At 50.8% G+C, this 22,234-nt stretch overlaps 2 protein-coding genes across 2 annotated transcripts in view; both read left to right on the plus strand.

Moving 5' to 3' along the window:
• The first annotated feature begins 4,964 nt into the window (after nt 1-4,964).
• On the plus strand, nt 4,965-18,756 carry SMPDL3B (sphingomyelin phosphodiesterase acid like 3B). Its single transcript, XM_012811398.1, has 8 exons — nt 4,965-4,983; nt 8,045-8,258; nt 10,590-10,687; nt 11,841-11,984; nt 13,700-13,869; nt 15,035-15,215; nt 15,298-15,431; nt 18,391-18,756. Exons 1-8 carry the CDS (start codon nt 4,965-4,967, stop codon nt 18,754-18,756), a joined length of 1,326 nt encoding a protein of 441 aa, XP_012666852.1.
• Nucleotides 18,757-19,501: 745 nt separating this feature from the next.
• Nucleotides 19,502-22,234, plus strand: part of XKR8 (XK related 8) — a 5,855-nt gene continuing 3,122 nt past the window's right edge. The window contains exons 1-2 of the mRNA XM_003799861.3: nt 19,502-19,794; nt 21,775-21,971. Coding sequence (XP_003799909.1) covers nt 19,502-19,794; nt 21,775-21,971 — 490 coding nt within the window. The remainder of the gene's footprint in view (nt 19,795-21,774; nt 21,972-22,234) is intronic.

The raw sequence follows: 22,234 nt of genomic DNA on the forward strand, positions 1-22,234 counted from the left end.
CACAGCTCACAGCAACCTCAAACTCTCGGGTTTAAGCAATTCTCTTGCCTCAGCCTCCCAAGTAGCTGGGACTACAGGTGCCCACCACAACACCTGGACATTTTTTGTTGCAGTTGTCATTGTTGTCTAGCCAGCCCAGGCTAGATTCGAACCACTAGCCTCAGTGCATGTGGCCAGCCCCGTAACCACTGTGCTATGGGCATCAAGACTAAATCTTAACCCTTAAAGTTTAGTTTTTCTAGTTAGTCAGAAACCTAAACAGAACATAGGGATTATCATCATAAAGCATAACATCTGGCCAGGTGTGGTGGCTCCCATTACAAATCCTAGCACTCTGGGAGGCTGGGAGGCTGAGGCGGGTGGATTTCTTGAGCTCAGGGGTTCAAGACCAGCCTGAGCAAGTACAAGACTCCTCCCCTCAATCTCTACTAAAAATACAAAAACTGAGGCAAGAGGATCGCTTGAGCCCAAGAGTTGGAGGTTGCTGTGAGCTATGATGACACCACGGCATGCTACCAAGGGCGACAGCTTGAGACTCAGTCTCAAAAAAACCAACCAACAAAAAGAGTACAAGTGGGCTGAAATCTAAAGAGAGGTCAGCAGCGTTAGGAAGGGAGGCAGTTCTTTTTTCTGGCAGGCTGAAGAGCAGCTGGCTTTGCAGACGGGTCTTTTTTATCAGGGTGCCAAGGACATGCAGCTCCTTATTGGGACTCCCCATCTGGTTCTTCTTGTCAGGGTGTCAGAGGCTTGCGGTGTGAACCTATTTCTTACAGGTTTGTAACTGGACAGGTGCAAGGAGGTGACAAACCTGTGACCACCTGTAACAGAGTATCACAGAATGGTTTTTTCAGATCTAAGATGGAGTTAGCTTGGCCAATAACATCTACCTTGGGGGCTATGTGGAGACAGGATAATTCATGCAGCCTGGGGGGCCTCCCTTTGCAGAGGAGTTACAGTTGAAGTTCGGGGTTACTGCTGAGCAAGCAGCAACAGCAAAGGACTGAAAGGGGGGTTGGTTCACTGTGGTGTGGGTTACAAACAATGACAGACCAGGTCACGGGATCTCAGGGGCTTAGAGCTGAGAGGGCCCTCGGAGAATCCTTATTTAATACTTCCATCTCACACTTGAGGAAACAGGTCCAAGGGTCATTCACCCTGCCCCCTCCCTGAGAGGGAGCTCCTTGCCCACCCAGCCACCCACCCAGAACCCCACCACATGGGGTTCATGAGGTAAAACAGCATTTACTGGCCCCTCTGCCTGCTGCATGAATTACCCTGTCCCCACACAGCCCCCGAGGTAGATGTTATCATTAGGTTGGCCAAGCTAACTCCATCACATCTTCATTTTACAGATGAGGAAACTGCGGCTTAGCTGGAGAAGTCTCTTGCTTGAGTTGCCACTCGGGTGTGGAGGAGCCAGGATTCCGAATAAGATTTCCCAGATCCCAAATTTCATGCATGTCCTTTCAGAAACAGCTGACTGCCTTAAGCCCCTAAATCTAGGTCCTGCCTCTGGTCCTGTCTATGGACACTGGTGTATCCTTGAACTTCTATTTCACTATCTATTAAAAGGGATAATAGCAGAGGAGAGATTAAATATGATAGTTGGCTGAGCGGGGAGGCTCCTGCCTGTAAGTCCAATGGCTTGGGAGGCTGAGGTGGAAGGATGGCTTGAGGCCAGGAGCTAGAGATAAGCCTAAGCATCATAGCAAGACCCTATCTCTAAAAATATAAAACAAAAACTTAACCAGGCATACTGATGTACACCTATAGTCTCAACAACTTGGGAGGCTGAGGCAGGAGGATGGCTTGAGCCCAGGAGCTTGAGATTTCAGTGAGCTATGATCAGCCCACTGTGCTCCACCCGGCACTGTGCTCCATCTGGGCAACATAGCAAGACCCTCTCTCAAAAAAATTTGTAGGGTTGGTGCCTGTAGCTCAGAGGTTAGGGCACCAGTCTTATACACCAAGGCTGGCAGGTTCTAACCCGGTCGGGGCATGCTAAACAATGACAACTGCAACAAAAAAATAGCCGGGCATTGTGATAGGCACCTGTAGTCCCAGCTACTTGGGAAACAGAGGCAAGAGAATCGCTTAAGCCCAAGAGTTTGAGGTTGCCATGAGCTGTGACGCCATGGCACTCTAACCAGGGCAACAAAGTGAGACTCTGTCTCAAAAAAAAAAAATTGTGTGTATGTATATATATGTGTGTGTGTGTGCGTGCATCCAGAGTGGCCATAAAGTTAGTGTCAATTTTAAATATTGTGCTATTTATTTATTTATTTTCTGAGACAGAGTTTCACTAGGTCACCCTAAACAGAGTGCCATGGCGTCGTTATAGCGCACAGCCACAAACTCCTGGGCTCAAGCGAGCCTCTTGCCTCAATTTTTCTATTTTTAGTAAAGACAGGGTCTTGCTCTCACTCAGGTTGGTCTTGAACTCCTGGGCACACGAAATCCTCCCCCCTCAGCCTCCCAGAGTGCTAGGATTACAGGTGTGAGCCACCACCTCTTTTATGATTTTAATGAAATTTGTAATATTGCTTTTGAAATGAATTATTGATTATGATGAATTATTTGGTTTTGATAGTTTGTGGTTTTCCTGTACTTTGGGAGTCAGTACTTTTTTGGGGGGGGTGCAGGGCTGGGTTTGAACCCGCCACCTCTGGCATATGGGGCCAGCACCCCTACCCTTTTGAGCCACAGGCGCCTCCCATCAGTGCATTTTTTCCCCAGGTCTCAGACATTTCCATGGGCCTTGCAAAGCTACTAGGCCTTGGGCCCTGTGTCTGTCGTCCCCAGTCACTGGAAGACCCCCTTTGGTGAAGGAGAAGGAAGGACAGGAAACCCTTTTGCCTGCCCAGGGATGTGCTGTGCCCCCTGGCCCTCTCTGCTCAGAGAATGCCATCCAGGGAGAGATGGGATCTGTCTTCACTTTTTTCTGCTTCAAACGTCCTGCTAGCCCTGCACTTTACCTTGGGAGGACCCGCCTCTCTGTCGCCCTCCTGTGGTGAGAGGGGGACTTGCAGGACTCCAGCGGACCGAGTATAGGGACTGCGGCTTCCCATTTCTTGCGCTTACATTATCTCACTTTAATCCACACAAGGGCCCCAAGAGGCAGGGGGTGCTGTTACCCCCATTTTGTAGCAGAAATGGTTACAGAGTAAAGTTGCCCCATTCACACAGCTACCGAGTGATAAAGCTGGATTCCCACCCAGGTCTGTGCCTTTCACCACTCACTGAACTTGTTACCAAATTTATTTTTATATTTTCAATAATTAATGAATAATAGTGATAATGAAATTGTTGTTATGTCTTCTTTTTTTTATTGACAGAGTCTCACTTTGTTGCCTTGGGTAGAGTGCAGTGGCATCACAGCTCACAGAAACCTCAAACTCTTGGGCTCAGGTGATTCTCTTGCCTCAGCCTCCTGAGTAGCTATTTTTAGCAAAGGCACCCACCACAATGCCCAGCTATTTTTAGAGACTGGGTTTCACTCTTGCTCAGGCTGGTCTCGAACTCCTGAGTTCAAGCAATCCACCTGCCTTGGCCTTCCGGAGTGCTAGGATGACAGGCGTGAGCCGCCGCACCTGGCTTATACCTTCCGTTTTGGAGACAGGGTCTCTCTGTGTCAGCCAGGCTGAAGCGCAGTGGTATCATCAGAGCTCACTGCAGCCTCAAACTCCTAGGTTCCTCCTGCCTCAGCCTCCCAAGGAGCTGGAACAACAAGCACATACCACAATGCCCGGCTAATTGTTTTATTTTTAGTAGAGATGGGGTCTGGCTATTTTTCCCAGGCTGATCTCAAACTTCTGGCCTCAAGTGATCCTCTCCCTCAGCTAGCTTACAGCCTGCTTCCATTTTCTTATGAATAACACGTACGTTATAGGAGCCCCCTTCTGGGGGGTTCCAAGTCAACAGGCTTGACAACATTGTGTCTTAACTTTGGAGTCAGAGAGGTCTGCATTTGATCCTTGGTTTCCTCATCTGTGAAATGGGCAAAAGGGCTCGACGCCTGGAGCTCAAGCGACTGAGGCACCAACCACATACACCAGAGCTGGTGGGTTCAAATCCAGCCCAGTCCCGCCAAACAACAATGACAACTACCACCAAAAAATAGCTGGGCATTATGGCGGATGCCTGTGGTCCCAGCTACTTGGGAGGCTGAGGCAAGAGAACTGCTTAATCCCAGGAGTTGGAGGTTGCTGTGAACTGTGATGTCATGGCACTCTACCCAGGGTGACGGCTTGAGGCTCTGTCTCAAAATAAAAAAAGAAAAGAACAAAGAAATGGGCAAAAGAATCCCCTACTTCCAGAAATGACTACAGGACGAAACGAGATAAAGGGCCCGGCACCCAGCTCATCCTTTGAGCATTTACAATTCTCCACAGCCTTGCTGGATCATTGACGTATTTGCACATCTACCACGTCTCTGTTCTAGGTACTGAGGACACACAGATGAGCAGGACAGGCCTGGTGCTCTCAGGGGACTGACACTGCAAGACAGGGAAGATGGGCGATGAACAAGCCAACGAAATAATTTCCTGTGCAAGAGTGCTCTGAAGAAATAAACCGGGGCAGGCGATAGCTAAGGATCAGATGGGTGGGAGGAGGTGGCCCTTGAGATGAGGTGATCAGGGAAAGGTTCTCTGAGGAGGTGACCTTTGGGCTAAGGCCTAAATCAGGGGTCCTCAAACTTTTTAAACAGGGGGCCAGTTCACTGTCCCTCAGACCGTTGGAGGGCCGGACTACAGGCCCTGGGATGAGTTGGCTGCTAAGCTGGACAGGCAGTGGCGGCAAAAACACCCGGCGGGCCGGATAAATGTCCTAGGCAGGCTGCATGTGGCTCACGGGGCCATAGTTTGAGGACGCCTGGCTTCAATGATGAGGAAGCGGCCACATAATGATGTGGGGAAGATTGGGCAAGGCCATGGGATAGCCCTGGAAGGGGCCCTGTGGGGAGAATGACTGTCGCCAAGGCTGGTGAGTCAGGCTGAGCAGCAGATGTGGTCACTGGAATCCACCCCCCACAATGAAGAAATTGTGAATTTCTGAAGTGGAGAAATGTTCATTGAGGACTTTGAGAGCTGATGTAAAAGGGGCCAAACGGCTTGATGTTTGTGGTTAATTGAGGAAGGGCCTGCTTGAGGCAAGGCAATAGCTTCTGTCCTGGTCTTCAGAGGCTGCGTGGGGATTGCAGGTCAAGGAGGGCAAAGGGCAAAGGTCCCTCTCTGCAGGCTTGGGAGCAGGTGTAACCTATGCACAGTATCAGCTCAGAGGACTGGAAAACCCACCAGCTCTGCCCCCTCCCTACCTAGAAAGGGGAAGTTAGTACCTTCATTTTGGCTTAGGGTTTTATCTCTGTAGGAATAACTTTTTTTTTTTGAGATAGTATTACTTCTGCACTCAGCATGTATGGCTGAGTGTGGTGGGTCACACCTGTAATCCTAGCACTCTGGGAGGCTGAGGTGGGAGGATTGCTTGAGCTGAAGAGTTCAAGACAAGCCTGAGCAAGAGGGAGACCTCATCTCTACTAAAAATAGAAAAATTAGCTGGGTGTTGTAGTCCCAGTTACTTGGGTGGCTGAGACAAGAGGATTTCTTTTTTTTTATTTTTTATTTTTGAGACAGAGCCTCGAGCTATCCCCCTGGGTAGAGTGCCATGGCATCACAGCTCACAGCAACCTCCAACTCCTGGGCTCAAGCGAGTCTCCTGCCTCAGCCTCCCAAGTAGCTGGGACTACAGGCGCCCGCCACAACGCCCGGCCATTTTTTTTTTTTTTTTAGTTGCAGCCATCATTGTTGTTTGGTGGGCCCGGGCTGGGGATTTGAACCCGCTACCTTAGGTGTATGTGGCTGGCGCCTTAGCCACTTGAGCCACAGGCGCCGAGCCGACAAGAGGATTTCTTGAACCCAAGAGTTTGGGGTTGCTGTGAGCTATGATGCCATGGCACTGTACCCAGGACGGCAGAGTGAGGTGGTCTCAAAAAAATAAAAAAGTGAGCACAGGCTGTCAACAAAAAGACATGTTTGAGGCTGGGTGTAGTGGATCACACTTGTAATCCTAGGACTTAGGGAGCCTGAGGCAGGTGGATTGCTTGAGCTCAGGAGTTCAAAACCAGCCTGAGCAAAAGAGAGACCTAGTCTCTACTAAAACTAGAAAAACTAGCTGGGTGTTGTGGTAGGCACCTGTAATCCCAGCCACTTGGGAGGCTGAGACAGGAGGATCACTTGAGCCGAAGAGTCTGAGGTTGCTGTGAGCTATGACACCATGACACTCTAGCCTGGGGGGCAACAGTGTGAGACTCTATCTCAAAAAAAAAAAAAAAGACACATTTGAAACAAAAAGGCACTGGTTTTATCCCCTTAACAATCACAGTTCCTAGGAGAGGGTCTGGAGCCAAAGAGCCTCCACCATTACCACGGATCTCAGATTTCTGAACTTAGTTTCTTTATCTGTAAAATGTAGGTGATAGTCAATACCTTCTAGCACTGTGGTCAGGACTGTACAGTGCACATGGGAGGAATGATGATTTGCTTAATCAGTCACTTACATTTTAGTGAGAACAAGCTCCGGGTCCTTTTCTGAGACCAGATTTAGAGATCAGGAGATGTGGGCAAAGGCTGTAGAGCATCTGGTAGGAAATGTCCAAGAGTGAGGATTGGGGACAGCTGTTGCCTGTGGGCCTGTCCTGGAGCCACCTGATCTGCTTGAGGCTTGGGTGGGGCAACGTCTACCTGACCCTGAAATCAACAAGCCCAGTTTCCCTGGCGGGGGCTCAGCCTTCTGGGGCAAGAGAGATGTTGACTGTCAGCTTTGAGTGATACGGGAAATGGAGGAGGAAGTGAGAGCAATCAATAGTGGAGAGTGAGGAAATCCAGGACTCACCCTTGTCTTAGCCAGAAACACGGGGTTTGGGGCAGAGGCCGAACCTGTGCAACCCTCCTCTAATAAGCAGTCATTGAAACTGCTTGTGCCTGGCCCTACACTGTGCATGCCTGGCAAATCCACTCCACCTCGCCCATGTCTTCAGAATCCTTCCCCTATTATCAGACCAAGAGGTTTATGGCATTTCACCCTCATTTGATTCAGAATTGAGTGAAAGTTTGAGTCAACAACTTCATCAAACAGGACTACTCCCAGCTGCCTGAGCTGTCACCTAAATTCAAAATCCCCAGCAGGTGCCCGGCCTCGGAGAAACTCAGCCCTTTTCTTTCTGATCTAGGTCGCTTAGACTCATTTCTACACATTTCCCAGGTTTTTGCTGGTATTAATTAGCAAGCTCCTCCAGCTCATCTGGTGTGTAAGCCTTCTCCCGCCTGGTCAGTTTTTCCCATGTGACTGTGTTTCCCTGTAACATGATAGGATTTGGCTCTAGTTATGAGCTCAGAGAAGTGATATAGCTTGCCCAAGGTCACATAGTTCATACGTGGTTCCAGCGCTTAGCTCTTATCCTCTTTTGCCTTTGCTTTAAAACAAGACACTCTGGGCAGCGCCTGTGGCTCAAAGGAGTAGGGCGCTGGCCCCATACGCCGGAGGTGGCGGGTTCAAACCTAGCCCTGGCCAAAAACTGTAAAAAAATAAAATAAAATAAAAAAGTAAAACAACCCCCCTCTCAGGAGGCGCCGGTAGCTTAGTCAGCCGGGCACTGGCCACATAAACCTAAGGTGGCAGGTTCGAGCCCAGCCTGGGCCTGCTAAGCAAGAATGACAAGTGCACTCTACCCGGGGTGACAGCTTTAGACTCTTTCTCAAAAAAAAAAAAGCCCCCTGCTTGAAACACCTTTGAGAATTGTATCCCCTGATCCCTCACACTGCTGTGGATCTGAGGTGGGAGAGGAACAGGGCCTTGCCCAAGATCATAGGTCAGGGAAGGAGCTGAGCCTGTTCTCTGCTCTGCTCAGTGCCGCCCTGGGTAGAGCCAGACCTGTGGGCCCTTCTTCTCTGGGTGCCCTGAGGAGGCGTCCCTTTTCCTGTGGAATGCCCGTCCCCCACCAGACTGCCTCCACATCCAGCACTGACGGAGAGTCTCTCTTCCTCCACAGGGAAGTTCTGGCACATCTCTGACCTGCACCTAGACCTTGACTACAATGAATCTGAACACTCCCTCCAGGTGTGCCCCTCAGCTGGCTCCCGGCCTGTGCCCAACGCAGGCCACTGGGGTGACTACCTCTGTGATTCTCCCTGGCGTCTCATCGTCTCAGCCTTCTACGCCATGAAGATGAATGAGCCGAACCCAGACTTTATTCTCTGGACCGGGTGAGCAGTCATGGCAGCCACTACCCCTCACCTGGCACCTGCTGTGTGACACATGCCAGCCTGGCACTTCACTTGCTTTAACCCTGTATTAGCCCCATTGTAGAGATGATGAACCTTCAACTTGCCCAAGGGTCCCTGCATCTGGCTGATTTCAAAGCCTGTGTCCTCAACTTCTGTGTCTTCCAGCTTTGGTAGAACACAGCTCTCACTGAGGCTAGGGACGTGGTTGTGGCATGTCTGGGCACACTGGCAGCTCCTGGGTTTTAAACTGGGGTGGATACTGGAGCTATGCCCCTGGGGTTTAGGGACTCTGAGCCAGAGAGATCTAAATGCAGAAAGGGAATAAGGTACTAGGGCTGAAAGTGGTTCAGCATTGGGGCCAAGTGTCCTGGTCAGCCACCCCTGGGCTGCCCAGTGGCCCTGGCGAGTGCTCACTGGTCAGAGCATGGCTCTGCATGGGACAGCTGGAGGGGCGACTCCACTCAGCCACAGAGGTTCAGTTTCTGCTTCTCCTCTCAGGATGCTGCCCTAAGTCTGTCAGCTTTCCTGGGAACTTGCCTTCCTTGTCACTCACTTGAGGTTCCCCTGGTCCCTCTCACTCTGTCACTTGGAGCTTGTTGTGTGTTCAGCCTTGGGGTAGACATTGGGAAACTGAGACGATGGAGACCCAGACTCACCTTCAAGAAGTTCACAGTCTTGCTGGTGATGCTCACTGATCGATACATCTCAATGAGGAGGGTGGGTCAACGGGGTGAGGTGGGAGCTTTACAGGGCCCCTGACCCCATCTGGCAAGATTGAGGAGGATTTACTACAGGAAGTAGTGGAGCAGGGGAGCTGGGGCAAGGCTAGAAGGGGCTCTGACTCCCTGGCTCCCTCTGCAAGCCTCACCAGACACTTATATAATGCAGAATAAAAGCTACAAGGCCCCAGATGTCCCCCACTATGTGACATGGGAGTGACCAAGAATGACCCTCACATGAATCTGTGGTTAGGAGGCTGGACACTTAAGACATGTGACATTTAACCGGGCGTTGTGACAGGTGCCTGTAGTTCCAACTACTTGGGAAGCTGAGGCAAGAGAATTGCTTAAGCCCAAGAGTTTGAGATTGTTGTGAGCTATGATGCCACAACACTACCACAGGCGAGATAGTGAGACTGTCTCAAAAAAAAAAAGAAAGAAAGAAAGAAATGTGACATTGTCTCAGGAGGGTCCTAGACAGCCCTGGCTTTCTTGGGTTCAGGCATCAATCTAAGAAAAGAGTGAACTTGATGACCTTGGACTCCTGATCCCTCAGTGGGTCTTGCTGTAGGAGGCTCTGATTTCTTTGAGGAGGGGAGAACGTGTATCATACCGAAAGACATGATCCCTCTGGGAAAGGCTTTGGAAAATTCATCACCCTTTAACAGATGTAGAATTTTTTCTGAGAAACCTCTGGGATCTTGCAGAGGTGTATGGCATTGGACCAGATGATCTCCAGGACCTTTTATAATTCTTCAATTATAAAAAAAAAATATGACTTTTCTGAGACAGCTGCAAGCCCTTGGAGGATAACCAGTAGAAACTGAATATGTTTCTCTTTTTTTTTTTGGATGTGTTTTCTGTAAGACAGAGATGGCTTCTCCACCCTGAGCTCCCTGGGAACTTGCAGATGGGACTAGAACTTCAGAGCTTCCCTTCCTAAATAATAATTGTTTTTGTCTTTGTGTTTTTTTTTTGTTTTTTTTTTTTTTTGAGACAGAGTCTCATTACATTGCCCTCGGTAGAGTGCCATGGCATCATAGCTCACAGCATCCTCAAATTCTTGGCCTTAAGTGATTCTCTTGCCTCAGCCTCCCAAGTAGCTGGGGCTATAGGTGCCCGCCACAACGCCCAGCCATATTTGTTTGCAGTTTGTTGTTTAGCAGGGCCAGGCTCGAACCCGCCAGCCTCGATGTATGTGGCCAGCACCATAACCACTGTGCTATGGGCGCTGAGCCCCTAAATAATAATATTAACTACAACTAGCAAGCTATATATAATTTTATATTTATAATTTCTCCCCTGGATTGAAGTCTCATAAATACTTTATGAGTAGGTATCGTATCCTAATTTTACAAATGAGCTAATAGAGGCTCAAACAGGTTAAACAATCAGTCCAAGGACACACAGGAGGTAAATGGCAAATCCAGGGTTTGCACTCTGTCCTGACTCCACTCCAGTCTGGCCATTTCCTTTTCAGTGGAGATCTGAGGCCCATTCCCATAGATTTTCTTTTCACTACAGAGCTTCCTGTCCCTTTCTTTTGTCCCTTCCTGAGCTCACCCCCAATTGGCTTGGTGGTGTTTTACAGGGATGACACACCTCATGTGCCTGATGAGAGTCTGGGAGAGGCAGCTGTACTGGAGATTATAGAACTTCTGACCAACCTCACCAGAAAGTTCTTTCCAAGTAAGACTCTGCCATCGCCCCACCCCGCATTCCTTGTACTACAGGTAGTGGCTGACATATGAGGACACCAGGAGCAGGTGTAAAGACCTTTATCCACTGACAATGGCTTTTGGGTCCTGTGCCAGGTCCTTCATACCTTCATAGTGATCATTTCTTACCCTCCCAGCAACCCCACCAGCAGCGTGCAAGCTTGTGTGCCTGTGGACACACAGAATTCCGTCACAGGGAATGCCTGCACTCCACTGCTCTCTGTCCCTGCCTGTTTAATAGCGACTCATAAACCTTCTCAAAGTGTTTACAGTGGCCTACAGGTATCATTTCTGGGGAAGTCTGTTGGGGCTGGCAGAACAGGTGGGGACTGGGAGTAAGTGAGGCAGCAACTCTAAGGGATATTATAGGGAGAATAGGGTTTTAAATTAATTAATTAACAGATAAATTAATCTGTGCCCTGGCTAGAGTGCCATGGCCTATAGTTCACAGCAACCTCAAACTCATGGGCTCAGGAGATCCCCTTGCCTTAGCTTCCCGAGTAGCTGGGAGCAGGCCACTTCCTTAGGGAGGCTTCCCCAACCCCTGCTCCTGTCCTCTGTTACCACATCCACAGCAAGTGGCCCTTCCCTTTACCTGAGAGCCCTCATACCTCTAGTTACTTAATGCCTGTCAATCCTTCTGCACCGAAAGGCCTCTGGGACTAGAAGGCTGGGTCCCTGCTCTGAGCATCAGCACCTATCTGCTGACTGCATGAAACTCCTGAGGCCTCCTCGAGTGAGCCAGATTCTTTCTCTAGCAGTAAGATGGATCTGAAATTGACAAGGACTGGGAACCAAATTACCAAGAGGCTAATAAAGACCTGGATTAGATCGACTGTCTAGTTTCTCTGTTCTCATCCTAAACTGTCTCCTTTCTGGCCAGGCAATCTGCTGCTGGGAATATGATTAGGAGCTTGGGGTCAGAGAACTCTCCTCTTCCTTCCCAGGTCTGAGCAGAGTTCAGCCAGATTCTATCAAATGCGGTTTTCTGCTTATCTTTGTATTTTTCTCATCTGCGCTATCACTCTTCCCCATCAGGTCTGATGGCTGGTGGCCAACTGGAAATGACTAATCCCACCAGTGCTTTTGCATATATATTTTTATATTTCTCTTTTTCCTTCCAGACACTAAAGTCTATGCTGCTTTGGGAAATCATGACTTTCACCCCAAAAACCAGTTCCCAGCAGGGAAAAACAGCATCTACGATCGGGTAGCAGAACTGTGGAGACCCTGGCTTAGTAAGGAATCCTTCGATCTCTTCAAACAAGGTACTAAGACCATTTGCTACTATAAGGAGCGTGCGCTATATGCAAGGGAATGATCTAATTTTTTTTTTTTTTTGAGACAGAATCTCACTTTGTTGCCTCCAGTAGAGTGCTGTGCTGTCATAGCTCACACAATCTCAAACTCTTGGGTTCAAGTGATTCTCTTGCCTCAGCCTCCCAAGTAGCTGGGATTACAGGCGCCCACCACAGTGCCCGGCTATTTTCAGGAGCGGGGTCTAGCTTCAGCTCAGGCTGGTCTGAAACCTGTGAGCTCAGGTGATCTGCCTGCCTCAGCCTCCCAGAGTGCTGGGATTACAAGCATGAGCTAGGGTGCCTGGCCTTGGACTGATCTAAGTTTGTCTTTTTTTGTTTTTGGAGACAGCGTCTCCTCTGTCACCTTGGGTAGAGTGCCCTGGCATCATAGCTCACAGCAACCTTAAACTCTCGTGCTTGAGCAATCTTCTTGCCTCAGCCTCCCAATTAGCTGGGACTACTACAGGTACCTGCCACAATAGCCAGTTAGTTTTTCTGTTTTTAATGAACACGAGGTCTCACTCTTGCTCAGGCTGGTCTCAAACACCTGAACTCAAGCAATCCTCTCACTTTGGCCTCCCAGAGTACTAGGATTACAGGCATGAGCCACTGTGCCCAGTCCTAATTTTGTCTTCACAACAACTCCTCAAAATAGGTACTGATTTTATCTCTGTTTCACAAAGAAGGAGATTGAGGCTTAAAGATACCAAGTCACTTGGTCCAGATCATGTAGCTTAGAAAAGGCAGGCCTGGGAGCAGAATCCAGGATTCCAAAGCCTGTGCTCTAAATACCACAGCACCCATGAAGATGCTAAGTCAGTAAATACTGAGCATTTACTGTGCCAGATGCCATGCTCAGCATGGTACTAAACCCCACCCTGGGAAGGAGCAGTGATCTTCACTCCCAGCAGGGTTTGAACCTTGCCACACCTGACACTGTGGGTTGGTAAGTCTTTATCATGGAGGACCGTCGTGGGCACTGCAGGGCGTTTAGCAACATCCCTGGCCTCTACCCAACTGATGCCAGTAACACCCACAGCTGTGGCGACATAAAATATCTCAGACATTGATAGATGTTCCCTGGGGGACAAAATCACCGAGTTGAGAACCACTAGTCCCTACTCCCTTGCCTTTCCTCAGTCTCCTGCTGCTGTGACTCCCCATTGGTCAAACCCAACTGGAAGCCTGTGGCCCAGAATCCTATTGAGTTAGTCCACATAGATTGGCTCCTGGGGCAGAAGGCTGAGCAGGGAAAGGTCGCTGGCGGATCTGGATGGGCAAACATGCATCCTTATTTTTTTTGCAGTATTTTTTTTTTTTTTTTGACCAGGGCTGGGTTTGAACCCACCACCTCCAGTATATGGGGCCAGCTCCCTACTCTTTGAGCCACAGGTGCCTCTCCCACACATCCTTATTATTCCCATATACAGATAAGGAAACTAAGATATAGAGAGGTAAACTAATTTTTCCAAATTGCACAGTGAATGAGTGATAGAGCCAGGATTTGAACCCAGGGAGCCTGGCTCCTGAGCCTTTGGTCTCACTGCTAGATGGCTTCCTATGGTACAGATGGGACAGGAGGATCCAAGGGAAGGACAAAGTGAGACAGTGGGATGGGAGGGGCAGAGGTGTGTGTGGCCAGAGGTGGAAGACCACTTCCATTCTCCCTGGCTGTGGCATCTTAGGTGCCTTCTATACTGAGAAGTTGCCGGCCAACTTGGCGGGACGAATTGTGGTCCTCAACACCAATCTGTACTACAGCAGCAATGAGCAGACGGCAGGCATGGCTGATCCCAGCCAGCAGTTCCAGTGGCTAGAAGATGTGCTGACCAATGCATCCCGAGCTGGGGAAAGGGTAAGGGGTCCTGCTTCTTTCTCCTCCTTCTCTGGGTTACTTCCTAAACAGGTCTCCCATTTGGGACAAACTCACCCGCCCCACTCTGAAATTCCTGTATCACATCCTTTATCAGCCTGGCACTGGGGTGGGGGTTTCTTCCATCCGCACAGCAGCCCTCTGAGCTTGGATCCAGAAGCCCATCACAAATGCGGACCCTGAGGGCCATAGGGAGTGCCAGAGTCTCCAGAATCCAAGTCCAGGGCTCTCTCCACTGTCACCACACGCACAGCTGTAGCCCATGGAGGTGTGTCCATCTAGGTGTGTTCTCAAGACTGGCCTGACCAGTGTGCACTGACCAGCGTGCCCCAGGCAGATCTCATGGCCGGTGCCTGTGCCCTCACTGTGCCAACATTGGGCGCACTGCTCAGAGCTTTACATGGATGATCATAGGCAGCTTTCAAAACTCCAGCAGTTAGGGCAGTGCCTGTAGCTCAGGGAGTAGGGCACCAGTCCCATATACTGAGGGTGGCAGCTTTGAACCTGGCCCTGGCCAAAACTGCAACGACAACAACAACAACAACAAAACTCCAGCAGTTAGGTGCCATTTCAGAGGAGAAAGTTCAGAGAGGCAACACAACTGGTGTCTAAGCTGCACTGTGACCCCAAAGCTCATCCTCTTAACCCTGCTGCTGTTCTACCTCCTGCAATGGTAGCCAAGTGCCCAGGTGTGGTTAGCTAAGTAACTTAAAGAATGTAAGACATGAATACACAGTAACAGGGTGCATGCCACACAACCATGCTTCAGTGCAGCAGTCAAGCTCTCCAAGATGAGAGGACTACGTTTTGAAGCATCAGGAAGGCTTCATGGAGGAGGTGTTCTTTGAGCTAGGTTTTGAAGTATGAGTAGGTTTTACAGAAGTGAAAATGAGAATGGCACACAAGGGGGGAATACTTCATGGCAGAGCACAGACAAAGGTGAAGAGCTGGGAGACTTTTGGCACATTTACTGCTGGGTACAGAGGATTCCTGAGTCTGCCTGGGAGGTGGAAGGGGGAGAACCTCGGGGAGGGGACACACAGGAGCTTGTCCACCTGCTTTTGGGGAGATGGGTAGGTTTTAAGAGGGAGAAGGGAGGGGCTGGAGAGGGTATCTCTGAGCCCCTTGGGGCCACCCTCTCTTGTAGGTGTATATCATTGGCCACGTGCCCCCAGGGTTCTTTGAGAAGAAGCCCAACAAGGCATGGTTCCGGGAGGACTTCAATGAGAAGTACCTGAAGGTCATCCAGAAGCACCACAGAATCATCGCAGGGCAGTTCTTCGGCCACCATCACACTGACAGCTTTCGGATGATCTATGACGAAGCAGGTATTCAATCTGAAGGGCAACCAACTGGCAGCCTGCCCCCCTCCTCTCCCCACCTTCTCAGCCCCACTGTCTTTCCTCACAGGCACCCCCATAAGCGTCATCTTCCTCACACCTGGGGTCAGCCCATGGAAAACCACGTTACCTGGAGTAGACAACGGGGCCAACAATCCAAGCATCCGGCTGTTTAAATACAACCAAACCACACTGGACCTGCAGGTCAGGAGCCCTGGGCCTGCTAGGGCCAGAGGAGGAGGAGGGTGGGAGGGACTTAAACATATTACTGCCTTCCCTAACTCTCCCACCCACCACTGACCACCAAGCCTTAGGAAGGTCAAGTCATTTTCACCCTTCTTTTATTTTTAATTCAATTTTTATTTTTTTAGGGCTCACTTTGCTGCCCTCGGTAGAGTGCTATGGTGTTACAGCTCACAGCAACTTCCAGCTCCTGGGCTTAAGCTATTCTCTTGCCTCAGCCTCCTGAGTAGCTGGGACTACAGGCCCCTGCCACAACTCCCGGTTATTCTTTTGTTGCAATTTGGCTAAGGCCAGGTTCAAACCTGCCCCCCTCAGTATAAAGGGCTGGGGCCCTACTCACTGAGCCGCAGGGGCCGCCCCCTCACATTCACCCTTCTTGAGCTCAGGTTTAGAACCCTGGGGCCATCTGCCACCAAGTCAAGTCAATTCTTCTTACTCAAATCTCCTTTTGCCCTGGATCCCTGTCATAGCCTCTTGCCTGATCTTCTTGCCTTCAGCCCTGCCCTGCTGTGGCCCATCTGTGCACACTACACTTCATCTTTCTAAAGCACTGTTTTCATCTCTCTCCTGCTCAAAAACCTTCAGTGGCTCCCCAGTGCCCTCTGGATAAAGTTGTGTCTTCCTGGCCTGGAATTCAAGGCTTCCCACAGACTGGTCCCATGCCATTGCCTACCTTTTCCTATATACTGACAAGCTCCGGCCCCCAACTCATTGAGCAATCCCTCACCTCCTAGAATGTGCTTGTAATTGTTTAAGTGACAAGAAATAATTATTCCTTCATTTATTCAGCAAAATGCATTAAGCATCTACCATACACAGGCCCTATTCTAAGCTCAGGAGAACAAAAGGTGAACAAAACAAAGTCACCACTTTCCTGGACCTGAAATTCTTACAGGAGAGAGACAATAAAGAAATAAGTAAAATTTACATATGGCACAGAGAGGAGGGCTAAGGAGAAAAACAAAACAACAGGAGGAGACAGCACGGGGGTTATTATGGGGGGGGGAGTGCGCTGTGAGAGATAGGTGGGGCAGGAAAGTGTCAGAGATATGGTGACATTTGAATTCTGGGTAAGCTGAGTGAGTGAGCCATATGGGTATCTGGTTCTGGGAAAGGCTGAGGGAAGAGCAAGTTCAAGGCCCCAGAGTGGGAATGTGCTTGGAGAGTTGGGCAAAGAACAAGGAGGCCAGGCCACCACACCAGGATTAACGGGCAGAGTGAAAAGAATGAGGTCAGATCATAAGGCCATGATATGCAAACTCTGAATGTGGAGGGTTTGCACAGAGGAATGAAAATTGTCTGACTTATAATCACCAAGCCTGCTGTGCAGAGAACAGGCTGGCAGGGCAAGTGCAGGTGCAGGGAGCAGTTAGGAAGCAGCTACAAAAGCCACAGGGACAATGGTGGCTTGGCTGGGTTGGTAGCAGTGGGCTGGTGAGAAGTGCCGAGTCTTTGTCATATGCTGAAGGCAGATGTGTTGGTAGGTTGGATGTGGGGTATGAGAGAAAGGCAAGAGTCTACGAGGATTCCAAGGGTTTGGCCTGAGCAAGCGAAAGGATGAGGTTATTACTGATATTACTGAGATAAGGTGACTGTGGAACAATCACGCTTCAGAGGGACAATCAGAGGTTTGTTTCTTTGTTGTTGTTGTTTTTGAGACAGGATCTCACTCTGTTGTCCCAGGTTAGAATACCATGGTGTCAGCCCAGCTCACAGCAACCTCAGCACCGTTCATCAGCCTCCCAAGTAGCTGGGACTGTAGGTGCCCACCACTACACCCAGCCAATTTTTCTGTTTTTAGTAGAGATGGGATCTTGTTCTTGCTCAGGCTGGTCCTGACTCCCAAGTGCAAACAATCTACCTTCCTGACCCTTACAGAGTGCTAGGATTACAGGTGTGAGCCACCATACCCAGTCAGAGGTCTGGTATTAGACCTGTTGACTTTGGGATAGTTAAATGGCATCAAGTAAAAGTGGTGAGGGAGGGTCAAGTTGGAGCTCCGGAAGAGATGGGTATGGAGATTTAATCTGGGACCAAACAGAGGACATTTAAAGCCAGGGATGAGATTCCTTGAGTTTAAGGAGTAAATGTAGATCAAGCAGAGATCTGAGGATTTTCAAGAGTGTAGCCTGTTGTCAACACAGGCACTTAGAGGGTCTTACCAAGAGGAATTGTAGACTGAGGAGCCCCTACTGCCACCCCATCACGTGCCCTACATTATTCTCAGGGAGGAAGTTGAACCTGGCTCCACCACGCACAAGGTTTTTGAGTTTTTAGTCACTTCATCTGTAAAATGAAGAGTTTAATGAGGACTAAATGAAATAATGTACTGTATCTGGTTTGCAGTTGTGGTCACTATGTGACAGCTCCTCTTACTTCCATCTCTAGTGACGTGAAGCAGGTCCATAAATTTAACTGGAAAGTGTTGGACTGATAAACCCTTTGGATTCTGGTCCTGAAGATGCAACTGGGCCCTGGGGTCCACAATTAGCCAGATACCCTCTCTGCCAGACACTCTGCTCAAGGTTAAACCCTCCTCTTTTTAAGTTGCTTTTCATCCATTCGTCCTGCAAAAACTTCCTGAGCATTTCCTATGTGCCCAGGAGCTTGGTGGGACAGAAAATGCATAGGCCTGGGTCAAACATCCCGGGTTCCAAACCTGCTTCTGCCATTAAACACCTATATGACCCTGGCCAAGTGAATTAATCTCTTTTGGTCTGAATTTCCTGTTCTGTGAAAAGGTTCAGTTACCTTATCAGATTCAGAGTATGTCTGCCAAGCACACCTGGTAGGGTGTTAAAAACCCTTTGTAGGCGTCACTGTCACAGCTATAAAGAATTTGGTGGCAAATACAAGGTGAAGGACTAAAGGTAGAACCCAGCAACTGCTCACAACCGCTTGCCCCTCTCCCCCTCTCCAGGATATGGTGACCTACTTCATGAACCTGAGCCTGGCAAACGAGCAGGGGACACCGCACTGGAAGCCCGAGTACAATCTGACCTGGGCCTATGGGGTGCCGGACGCAAGTGCCCTCTCCCTTCACACAGTGCTAGACTTCATCGCCAACGACCGGGACGTGTTGCAGCGCTACTACCTCTACAACTCAGTCATGTACGATGACACGGCCTGCAACCAGACTTGCTGCATGGAGCATGTGTGTGCCATGCGCCACGTGGCCTTCCGGGACTACGCAGCCTGCCTGTCAGCCTCTGGCCCTGCGCCTGCGCACGGGCTTGTGCTGCTGCTGCCGGCCCTGCTGGGCCTGGGCGCGCTCCTGGCGCCATGACCTTGGGCGCCTTGCAGGGTCGTCTTCCTCCGGGCAAAACCCGCAGCATCCCCTTCTCGAGAGCAGTTGGGCTTTCCCACCAGATCTCTCCGGAAAGGAAGCCCCAAAGACGCACATTTCTTCCATGTTCCATGTTTCACTCACACAACAAAGGTCATCGTACAAGTTGTTTTGTTCACTCTTCCTTTTAATATGTACATGATTAAAGTAGGTGGTTTGGAATTATTGAACGCCTCCCTTCCCCAACTCGGATCCCCGGGGTGAACTGAGCAGGCAACCGGCACGGACTCTGGGCCTTTCGGTGGTTTCACGGTTCTGTTCTGCAACAACGCACACGTGAGGGACCGCTCCGCACAGTATCGCCTTCCTGGGCCTCCAGGTGCCTCAAATGTAAACCTTGGCAATGGGAAATCTGCTACCCCAAGGGCGCGGCCTTCGGGCCCAGCGGCTCTCGGGGCTCAGCAGGGCTGGGTCAGGGAATCCTTGGGCTGGCGGCGCGGTTAAGGCCGTAGGCGGAGGCAGCGGAAGGACCAGAGTGGGAGACCCGGGACGTCCGCGGGCCTCGCCCCTCCCCGGACGGGGCGGGACGGGGCGGAACGGGGAAGGACGGGGAAGTCCCGCCCAGTCAGCTCCGGCCCTAGGCTGCCCCGAGGGCTGCGCCCGCCTCCTTCCCGCCCCTGCGACCCCGGGCCCCGAGGGCGGGCCGGAGCAGCCGAAGAGAAGGTGGGGCAGAGGCAGGCGGGCCATGCCCTGGTCGCCCCGCGCAACCCTCCTTCGGGACCTGGTCCTCGGCGTGCTGGGCACCGCTGCCTTCTTGCTGGACCTGGGCGCAGACCTGTGGGCTGCCTGCCAGTACGCGCTCAGCGGCAGCTACCTGTGGGCGGCGCTGGTGCTGGCGCTGCTGGGCCTCGCTTCGGTCGCGCTGCAGCTCTTCAGCTGGATTTGGCTGCGCGCCGACCCCGTCGGTTTGCACCGGCCACGGCCCTCAGGTCGCTGCCTGGCCTTGCTGCATCTCCTGCAGCTGGGCTACCTCTACAGGTGAGCGCCCCGCGGGCAGGCGGAGGGGGAAGAGAGCCGGGCAACTCCGGCAGCTGGGCCACCTGTACCGACTAGACGCCTGACGTCGGGCAGAGGGTAGAGGAGAGGACCGGAACGCAGGGAAGGAAAACTAAGTTCCTGTGGACACCTCACCTACAGGGGAGAGAGACAGGCCTGGGGGGCCCATTTGCTTGATGGGGGAGAGGCACCGAGGACCAAGAACTCTGCTCAGCTGGCTGTTAGTTGGAAGATAAGCTACTCACTCACTGCAAAGTAATTCCGAAGATGCTTACTGTCACTTCCCGGGAACAGACTTGAGCACAAGCTACCCGCAGGCAGGGCCGATTCGGCTCCCCCTGAACAGGAGCCTTTGCTTCTGGTTCCCCAATGTCTTGTCAGGGGCTCTATTGCAGCCTAGTCACAGGCAGGAACAGAGATCCTGTTTTTAAAACCCAGCTCAGCAGAAATAGGGGAAGGGAAGATGCAGGAGGTAGTTAGGGATTCAAGGCTCCTCAAAGCCTGCCCAGGACTCTCATAACAGTGCCCCTCCGTGCCCTGATCCTCAAGCAAAACTATAACATTCAAAACTCTGCTCCCCTTGTCCCACCGGGAGGTCTTCAGAGGCAATAACACGATGGAGCCCAAACAAAAAACAAAACTCTGCTTCCCCACTCCCCACACGGTTTTGTCAAGATGATCTGGAGAGAATTTGTAAATGAATTTGAAAGAGGATGGAGACGCTATCCAACCCAGATCACCCAGTGTCTCAACTTCATCTCATGACTCTGACCCCTTGGTTTCAGTTTCCACGGGGCTTTGCCAGTTGAGATGAGTGCAGTCCACACTCATTTTCCAAGATGCAGCCTATGCCCAGCCAGCCCAGGCTGTCTCCAGGGGCATAGATGAACCACCACCCATCTTTAGCCCCCATCTCTGCCCTCCTGCTTGGCCTCGGGGTGGGGAGCAGACGTTCAGGGAGAACAATGTGGCTGGGTGAGCGTTGCCCCCCTAGAGGATACAAGTACTGCTGGAGGTTGAGGGCTGCTGAAACTCTCAGAGTGCTCAGGTAATCCTGAACTGAACGGTGGTTTGTTGAATGCTTACTACAAGCCAGGGCAACTTACAGGTGTTGATTTCATTTAACCCTCACAAAACTCAAGTAGGCACTATCCCCATCACTCTGGAACAATGAGTAAACTGAGTCTGGGGAAGTCAGTGACTTGTCTAAAGTTCCTCTACGCGGAGGAATTTCTCTTTACTCTCTCCCCACAGTGGGCTTGCCCGTCACACCTGTGTAGATGAGCCCCTACTTTTTTTTTTTTTTTTTTTGGCAGTTTTTGGCCGGGGCTGGGTTTGAACCTGCCACCTCAGCATATGGGGCCAGTGCCCTACTCCTTTGAGCCACAGGTGCCACCCAGCCCCTGCTTTTTATAGAGGAGAAAACAGGCTCTGAGAAATGCAGAAATGCCGTCACAGGTGGTAAAGCCAGATTGAATCCCAGAGAAGCCTGGTCCCAAATCCTATGGGCCTCCCCTTCTTTGGGCCTCAGTTTCTTCACCTGTGTCAGGAGGTAGGGCTAGATGAGCTCTCAGCTGGAGTTCTCTGTGTCATACTAAAAGTTGGAAACTGCTGTCTCGGGCATCTTCCTGGTATGCCTTCAGAATCCAGTTTTGGGTCCAAATCCTGATTCTATCACTCACTGGCTGCTTGATCCCGTTTCCCCATCTGCTAAATGGGGCACCCATGAGGAGTCAACAGGACAGAGTTTATGATGAGCTTGGGTCAGTGCTTGGCTATATCTATCTCCAGCCTACAGCTGGGGAAATGAGTTCAATAAGGTTAAGTCACCTGCCTCAGCCCTTTTAGCATGGAAGTGACAGGTTAGGGTTGGAGCCTGCCTGCCCCTGCCAGATGGGTGGGAGACTGAGGGATTCACAGGACACTAACCTGGCCCTCTGGGCATCCTGTGCACTTTGCTAGGTGCATGCAGGGGCTACAGCAGGGGCTGCTTGTGTGGCGGCAGGAAGCACCCTCTGAGTTTGACTTGGCCTACGCCGACTTCCTCTCCCTGGACATCAGCATGTTGCGGCTCTTTGAGACCTTCTTGGAGACGACGCCACAGCTCACCCTGGTGCTGGCCATCGTGCTGCAGAGTGGCCGGGCCGAGTACTACCAGTGTGAGTGATGGGCCAGTGCCAGCCCCGTTTTTATGGTGTGGGAAAGTTTCATAAATGTTTTCTTTTATAAAAGGCTGCTGAGGCCAGGCACCATGGCTCATGCCTGTAATCTTAGCACTCTGGGAGGCCGAGACAGGTGGATTTCTTGAGCTTAGGAGTTCAAAACCAGCCTGAGCAAGAGCCAGACCCATCTCTACTAGAAATAGAAAAACTAGCCAGGCATTGTGGTAGGCACCTATAGGTTGGTGCTGTATTTATGTCCA

This window comes from Otolemur garnettii, unplaced genomic scaffold (assembly GCF_000181295.1).
Source record: "Otolemur garnettii isolate 467f Iridium unplaced genomic scaffold, OtoGar3 scaffold00156, whole genome shotgun sequence".
Lineage (NCBI taxonomy): Eukaryota > Metazoa > Chordata > Mammalia > Primates > Galagidae > Otolemur > Otolemur garnettii.